The sequence below is a fragment of the Temnothorax longispinosus genome, chromosome 5, assembly GCF_030848805.1.
Source record: "Temnothorax longispinosus isolate EJ_2023e chromosome 5, Tlon_JGU_v1, whole genome shotgun sequence".
Taxonomy (NCBI): Eukaryota; Metazoa; Arthropoda; class Insecta; order Hymenoptera; family Formicidae; genus Temnothorax; species Temnothorax longispinosus.
Window position 1 is genome coordinate 15058208 of NC_092362.1, and position 8827 is coordinate 15067034.

General features: G+C 34.2%; 1 protein-coding gene across 3 annotated transcripts; it reads left to right on the top strand.

The window, feature by feature from the left end:
* Positions 1–705: 705 nt before the first annotated feature.
* On the top strand, positions 706–8778 carry LOC139813061 (uncharacterized). 3 transcript variants are annotated; one of them, XM_071778328.1, is made up of 11 exons: positions 706–1479; positions 1569–1774; positions 1884–2239; positions 2346–3142; positions 3413–4888; positions 5000–5182; positions 5273–5572; positions 5650–5841; positions 5989–6102; positions 6194–6286; positions 6422–8778. In XM_071778328.1, exons 1-11 carry the CDS (start codon positions 706–708, stop codon positions 6533–6535), a joined length of 4605 nt encoding a protein of 1534 aa, XP_071634429.1. In that variant the 3' UTR covers positions 6536–8778. The 3 variants fall into 3 exon arrangements, with proteins under 3 accessions (XP_071634429.1, XP_071634427.1, XP_071634428.1); XM_071778326.1 differs by having other exon boundaries at positions 2346–4888; XM_071778327.1 differs by having other exon boundaries at positions 2346–4888; positions 6704–8778.
* Positions 8779–8827: the final 49 nt, after the last annotated feature.

Here is an 8827-nt window from a genome sequence, read left to right on the forward strand (position 1 = left end):
ATGTCGCTCATGCTTCGTTTTTTTTCACACATAATTGAATATCAAGAATTTGTAGTTAGATCTTTTTTGTAAAAACATGGTTAATATAATGTGCAAAATTTCAATGTTATCAATTGCATCGCCATAATTTTGTTATGTAATTGATGAAAAATGTTTCGTCATCTTGAGAGAAGGAACAAAGAGTCGTTATTCTTAATCGTCTCTACATATTTATCTAGATATCTATTTATCTTTGAAATCTAGAAACAGATATCTATCTCGATAAATAGATATTTAGATTTCCTATGATTTTACCATCCCCCTCTCCGATTGTTTTCTTGTAAGCCTTAAACACAAAGTGCAAAATCATGTTATCACCGCAACGTTACATATGTAAATGATTACGCTCATTTTCGATTATATAGACGCAAACGTATGGCATAAATAATTTTTTTTCCCAAGGGATTTTGACTTTACGCCTCGTAATATACACATAAAATGTGTGAAATAAAAAAAATTATAATTAATATACAAAACGATTAAATTATTAATTGGTTGCAATTAAAAATTAAGTATAATTAATAATTTAAACAGAAAAGTTATACGTATTATATTTTTATTTATGTTTACAATATTGTTGCTGAAAATTGAAGATTGTTTTTATAGTTACACATTGTATATCAAGTATTTTTTAAATTTTGATTTGCAGGTATAAAAAATTCAACGATGGCTAGTAATTCAAGAGGAATACCCCGTATACAGGTCTTTAGACCGACATACGAGGAGTTTAAAGATTTCACGAAATATGTGGAATATATGGAGAGTCAGGGTGCCCATAAGGCCGGTTTGGCAAAGGTGATACCGCCATCCGAATGGGTCCCGCGGAAGGACTACGAGAAGGAGGATCTGGACCATCTCGTCATTCCAGCGCCGATCTGCCAAGTTGTTACTGGAAAACAGGGACTTTATCAACAAATTAATATCCAAAAGAAATCGATGACTGTACAGGAATATAGTAAATTAGCCAATTCCGATCGTTACGCTACTCCACGTCATTTCGATTATGAGGATCTGGAGAGGAAATACTGGAAGAACATAACGTATGTCGCGCCGATATATGGCGCAGATGTGTCCGGTTCCTTAACGGATCCGGACGTGAAAGTGTGGAATATCAATCATCTAGGAACAATTCTGGATTATGTCAACAAGGATTACGGTATATCGATCGATGGCGTCAATACGGCTTACCTGTACTTTGGAATGTGGAAAACTACGTTCGCCTGGCATACGGAGGATATGGATCTTTATTCCATAAATTATTTACATTTTGGTGCACCGAAAACGTGGTACGCTATACCTCCAGAACACGGACGTAGGCTGGAAAGACTGGCCAACGGCTTCTTCCCAACTAACTATCAGAGTTGCCAATCGTTCTTACGCCACAAAATGTCTCTGATATCTCCCCAAATACTAAGGCAATACTCTATCCCATGTAACAAAGTAAGTTTTTTTTTTCTACTTACGTTGATTACATATTTGAAATTCCTTTCAGTTATCTTTCACAACCTTTCGTATCTTTGTCCTCACAGATAACGCAAGAAGCTGGAGAAATAATGATCACATTTCCATATGGCTACCATGCTGGTTTTAACCATGGATTCAATTGTGCGGAATCCACCAATTTTGCGACACCTAGATGGGTAGAATATGGAAAGAGAGCTACGCAATGTACCTGCAGTAAAGACATGGTCAAAATATCTATGGACACCTTCGTGAAACGTTTTCAACCAGATAGGTGTGTATCTGATATATTTTTTTTAATAATTCAATTTTATAATGTTACTCGCTAAACATGATACATTTACATTTAAATATTTACTATAATTAATTTTCTAATAATGTAGGTATGAATTGTGGCTGAGAGGCGAGGATATTGGTCCCCATCCTGAGGATCCTAGGCAGACTGCCGCACCAATGCCGTCACAAATGGATCTGTTGTGTAGCAGTAGTAGCAATGGTGAATTACCACAAAGCTACTTGAGTGCAACGCCAAAAAATAAACGACACATGATTCATAAGAAGAAGAACATTATGAGCACAAATCCTGGTGTTAACATGGAAGAACTTGTAAATCGTGCGGATATTCCTCCGGATGTTAAAAAGGCGTTACAAGATCTCGAATTTGATGAAGTGGAGGAGGCACCAGATGAGCAACAGTTAGAGGTTCTGGAAGATATTTGGCTCAAAGCAGGAGAAATGGGTAAAACTTTGCACATTTTTATTTTTATTATTACTATTATAAATTTTGTTACTATGTAATTCATATAGTTATTCGTGGTTTTACTGATCATGTACTTTTATTTTAGATATTGAAGAAGCAACTGTATACGATGATGGTTATAATCGCAAGAAAAGCAAGAAAAGAAAGAAAAAACAAAGCGGAGATAAGGAGAAAAAACCAAAAATTGAATCAAAATCTAAGAAGGAAGGCAGCAAATTTACTAATGTACAGGATATCGTTAAAATTGAAGTGAAAAGTGAAACTACTTTTGAATACGTATCCCAGGAAAATATCGAAGAAATTCCTGTGCCTCAAGGAAGTTATAATGACAAAATTATTATAGAAGATGAGCCTGTAGATCCTCTAAAAATAGACATCAGTTCTACAGATGATTTTAGTCCTCCAGAAATTGAAAAATATACCAAAAAGAAAAAGAAGTATTCAAAACACAGCGAACAGAAGAAATTGAAACCGAAACGTGTGTCCAAAAGTAAACGCAAACGCGATAATTTATCGGATCAGATGCCAACTTCGAACGTTTCAGATGCAACTGTGCAATGTAATGCTCCGCTATCTGATTTAAATATATATAATACCAATATGTCTAAAATCTCAGAAAAGTTTAAAATGCCTATAGTTGCGATTAGTAAAGAGCTTAAGCAGAGAGCCACAAATAAAATTAAAACAAATCAGCTAACGAATCTTATATCTAACGACATAAATGACACGGCAAAATCATCGGTCAATACCGCAGAAAGCGGGTCAACTATTTGTTCATCGACAAGCGACAGGAGTGATTCTTCAAAAATGTCTTTTGCAAATATAAGTTATGTAAAGAGCCCTTGTACCATTGCACAGGATACTAATTCTGGATGTCAAGATGTAAGTACAAGTAAATACGCTTTGCCCACTCAAATCGAAAAGTCTACAAATGTAAATTATAAAAATATGGGTGCAATATCTGCAGATAATAGATTAACAAAAAATAATATCCGTAAGGACTTGATAAAAGAACCTCGTTTAAACGTAATACCTAATTTATTGTCTAGAACTTCTAAACCGCCAGTTGAAAATTATACTGAAAATCAACAGACCTTGACCCCGACTATAACAAAGATTATGTTTGATGGGAAAGTATTAATTTCATTGCAGCCCAAGCCCCCAGTTTTGAAGAAGGAAACGGAAGTGCAGTGTACCGAAAACAACAGCTCAGTACAAAGTCCACCATCGTTAGAACCATCGTTAGAATATTTGTACCACCAAGTTCCACCTGATACTACTATTACTCATGTGCCTAAAACAGATTGCCCCATGTTCAATACTCCGATCCAGCCTTTTAACCGTAACATTTTCAAGAGTACGATGGGAATAACACCTTGTACGAACAATGGTTCCCAGGAAGTGAAGAGCTGGTCAAACAATGCGTATTCAAATGTTTCTAATCCAAGGGCAATTCAAGGGCTAAGTGAACAGAACGTTCTTCCTAAATTTGCAAATGCACCCCAACCAAAGATGGATGCAATGTTAATACCGCGATGCTCAACGTATCCCCAAATCGTACTATACGATAACAATTGCGCGCAAAATACTGATGTATTGACAATTAGGAATGTTCCAACAGCACCTGCACCTGCATGCAGTTCAAAACAAACTATGCCAAAAGTTACCAAGAGTCCACCGCGCCAAAGATCGCAAAAAGGAACGTCACGTAGGAAGCCAGCAGCAAAAAATAATAAGTCGATTAATAACGCATCTTCGATTACTTCTCAAGCAAGTATTACGAGTACTTCCGTTGAAGCTCAACTTGACAATCCAATTGATTCGACGAATTTGTCTGATCCAAACATTCAAGCACGAGTTGCAAATATACAAAATGCATTACATGAGAATGAGCATTCACATACGTTTGACAATAAGGCACAGTTACAAGACACACAACAAATAGATAATATTTATTCAAATTCACCCCCGTCTAAATTAAAAATAAATATTTTAAGAAGGTCAATCAAAGAGAGAAAAACAAGAAGAAAACAACAGATGCCTTTTGCTTCTATTGTTCCCGCGCCAATTGCTCCTAAGATCGCTCCTGTAACTATTGCTCCGATCGTTGCTTCTACAACTATTACTCCTGTGGTCGTTGCTCCTGTGGTCGTTGCTCCTGCGGTCGTTGCGCCTGCGGCCGTTGTTCCTGCGGCTGTTGCTCCTGCGGCCGTTGTTCCTGCGGCCATTGCTCCTGCAACTGTTACTCCTGCAAATGTCACATCCATTGCTCTTATAGATGTTGCTTCTATAGACGATGCTCCTGCGGCTACTACAATGACTGATGCCCCAGCAACTCCTGTGATTGAAGCTACAAAAGATCAATCCACATCAACGCAGTCTGTCGATATACCACAACTCTGCAATCAGCCAACAGCAGTGATACCAGGTCACATTTCTGAGATGATTCATCCGAATATACCAAACAGTGAGCTGCTGAAAGCATTCAATAATTATTGGAGCGCTCAAGTGTCTCATTGTGCAATATGTGCTACTTTTGCCTCGTGTACAAGCGGAAACAGCAGAATGATGCCGCCTGATTGGAAGTATTGCGAATCAACTACGCTACCTGAGAGTACACCTATATGGGTAAGGAAATAATGCTTATAATAACTATTAACTTTTCAGTAAATCTTCTCTTGAATGTATGCGACGAGAGTTGGAAAGATAATTATTGAAAGAATTATTTGTGTGCATCAGGTGTCGGCCAGTATTTTTGCGGCGAACTCTAAGGAACAGGTCATGGAACCAGAGAATAACAAACTTTTACGATGCAGACAATGTCACGTAACCGTTCATGCATCTTGTTATGGTATAACTATATTACCTACGGATATCCGAGGCTGGGCTTGCGACACGTGTAAAGCTGGCAGAAGCGATGTGGTGCGTGTTTAACAGATCTACTTTTTTTCTGTTTCTACCATCGTCAAACATGCATCTCAATTAAATTCTGCTTTGTTACCGCGAAACTAGATGTGTACCCTGTGTCCGATGTTTGGCGGTCCTCTGAAGCGTACCAGTGACAGCAGATGGGCGCATATCTTATGCACGCTTATGGTGCCAGGAGCCATATTCAAAGATGCCATAAATAAAGAACCTATTAATGTATTGACGACCATGAAGGACTCAATCGGCAAGAACTGTTGTTTCTGTGGGCACAAACATGGAGCGTGCTTGAAGTGTAATCAGTGCAACAACTTGTTTCATCCGTCTTGTGGTCTCGTGGCAGGCGCTACGTTTATTATACCGGTGTATAATTCACAGGAACTTCAGGTATATATTCCCTAATCATGAAACGTGATTCCTAACAAGTTTGTAAACGTTAATGTCAATGTGTTATAACGTTCTAGGTAACGTGTAACGGACACGATGAAGGCAAAGAAAAGATTCCGCAGATACGACAAGGAGAGACAGTCTGGGCAAAGCATCGTAATATCCGATATTATCAAGCCAAAGTAGAGGCTATTCAGGATATCCTCTTTTACATGGTTACATTTAACGATAATAGCTTCAGTGATGATCTGTATCCTTCAGATATAACTGTAAGTTTCAACAGCCTGTTTTTATCATTTTATTAATCCAATCTCTATATAATTGCCAGTTTCTTCAGTGATTAAGGATTAAAGCCTGTTTTAAGATATACGATATTGTTCGAAACATGCTCTACATATATTTTTGTCCTTATTTAGAACTATGATCCGGGGAACACGCCTCCGCTCGGAGCCGCAGTGAAAGTGAACTGGACAGACGGTCAGACGTATGACGGCGTCTTCGAAGGTACAAATCATCGAATAATGTTTACTGTAAGTAATTTCAATATCTCAGTATAAAGATCAATTTATTTTTTATTGATTATTTAATTATTAATTCACGATTCACACTTTTTCTATCTAGGTGATTTTCGAGGATGGCTCTCAGCTCGTTTTAAAGCGTAACGAAATCTATAGTTTACAAGAAGATATGCCAAAAAGAGTGCGTTCTCGTCTGGTGAGTTTGGTCAGAAATTAATCTCATGATGTAACATTCATGAACGTGGCTTATTCTCTTTGATTATCTTTCTTCTCTTCCTTATTTACGTTATTCTTACGTTTACTTTTCTGTTTCTTTGTTGGTTTATTAAAGTCTGTTGCGACTGAAATGAAGCACCGATCTCATCTTTACGGCACAGAAGATGAAACAGAGGCGCAAAGAAAAGTGAAACAATCGAAAAATTATGATAAATTTGTAACGATTTAATGTAAATAATTATTAAGGGAAGGGAAGGGAAGGGGAAATCCTGTTGTGTAAATAGTAGATATGGAAATTATAATTTATAATCGCGATTATCTTCTCCAACTTGATTTCGAACTGATCGGACGATAGAGAAACTTACTTTTTCTTTATGTTCAATAATTTTTGTTTTAGTTAACCGATGTTTCCAACGATGAAGAGTATAATTATGTATAAACTTCTTTTATGTTAAATTATTAGTTTACAGTATTGTGCCTATGTAATTGTCTGATGTATTCTGTACCGTACATAATCTGGACTATTTAGATTAGTATATATATGTATATGTATATATTCCATCCGGAAGAAATATATATATGTAATATACATGTATGTATAATATATATACACATACACATATATGCACTTGTGTACCTAACATTTTAACGGCAACAATGGAAAGTATTGTAGATATCGCTTACGAATCAAAATTTTTTTTGATGATTTTTTATCCGAGATTGATTAAATTGCATAAATAAAAGACGAAAAAAGAAAATTGTTTTAAAAAAAATGGTAAAATTTATTTAAAATTTCAAAAAATTAATGTTTTAAACTGAACAATTGTAAACTCTCATAATTATATTCTTTTCTGTCTTTTTTTTTTCTTTTTATCTCTTTGTTTTTAGAAGAAAATTATAATAAAAACTTAAAAAAAAAATATTTTAAAATATTAATTTTAAAAAAACGAACAAAATTTATTTAGAATGTAAAATTTTTATGTATCAAATTGAATGTAATTTTGAATTCTCATAATTATGTTCTCTTTTTTTCTTTTCTTTTAATTTTTTTTGTTTGAGAAGAAAGCTACAACATAGTTACTTAATTATTAGTAACTTTCTTATAAATTTATTACGATACTTTTCATTGATATACCGTTGATTATTGCAATCGAATTATGTGTTGATGATATGTTTCTCAATATCTTGTTCAATATCGTATACTGGAGTATTACTATTGAATAATTATGTTGTCTGTAAATTGAAACGTTCCATATTTTATATGCAAGAGATAATCCATCTTTTATATTTATATCAATTTATGAATCAGAGAAACTATCTGCAAAGAAACCAATATGAGGAACAAACATCACATGCACATATTTTTTAAGTATATTTATGTAAATCTATTTTACATCGTAGATAATAATGTGATTAGAGATAATTTTGACGATTAGCTGTGTGTATTAGTTTTATTTCGTTTTAAGAATAGATGTTAACAACTAAACGTAACGTCGTAAATGTATTAAAAATTGTGTGTTTATTAAGATCAGCACTGTACTGAAAGAATTCATCAATTGCTCATGAACACGTTGAGAACAACTTTTGAGCTGTGTGAAAATTTCCACGATTTATTTATTTTCATTAATATCATGATGTTAGGATCTATCCAATTAAGTAGAAATTTACTAAGTTTTGAGAGAAGAAGTAAAGATAATCCTATTATTGCATAAAATATTTAAGATAAGCCACTAAAAGATAGAAGAAGATTCGGAACGAAAACTATACAGAAAATTTTATATCATCTAAGATATTTGTTCGGATTACTTTAATTTACAAGAAATTAATAATAATGTACATAAAATTTACTATAACATAGAGGTACTAAACATGCAGTTTCATATTATATATATACAATATTCTATAGAATAAATTCGATGTAAATTACTTTATCTCCATATAATCAGCAGATGGAAGATTGTATACATTGTCGAGTCTTTCACTAATTTTACTTCTAGTCGCTATTTTTATTCTGTTTTCATATTTAAAGGTACGAGAGAGAAAGAGAAAATTGAATAGTAAGAAGTACAGTATTACCTTCCTTGTAGAAATTGCTGTGATGGCAATATCACTTTTGCGTGTGGTACCTATGTTTATGGCACTTGTATAAAAAAAAAGTATAACGAACAACAGAAAATATTCTCCAGAGAATTATTACTATGCAAGAACAAGACTGCAATTATTGTTATCATTTATTATCGCAAATAGGAATAATTATCTTTCTTTAGGCGATGCTTACATTTAAGTACGCTTTTTCTAAGTATAGTTAAAATAAATGTAATCCGTATCTTCGCATATTTATCCATTCTGATTAAATTTCAAGTGAGGTATAAAGTATAATTATTTGTAAGATTAAGAGAGTAAATTTGTCAGTTTGTTATTAACTGTTCAAATGCTCTTACTGAAAATAAATTCTATTGTAAACTCTAAGAAGATTTATCGTATGTCGCAAATAAAAAAATTTTGAAACAAACTATGGCAC

Coding starts and splice junctions, on each gene's coding strand:
- LOC139813061 (XM_071778326.1), top strand. CDS start 706: ATGGCTAGTAATTCAAGAGGAATACCCCGTATACAGGTCTTTAGACCG. Junction 1,480..1,568: donor ACTCTATCCCATGTAACAAA/GTAAGTTTTTTT, acceptor TTGTCCTCACAG/ATAACGCAAGAAGCTGGAGA. Junction 6,287..6,421: donor AAAGAGTGCGTTCTCGTCTG/GTGAGTTTGGTC, acceptor GGTTTATTAAAG/TCTGTTGCGACTGAAATGAA.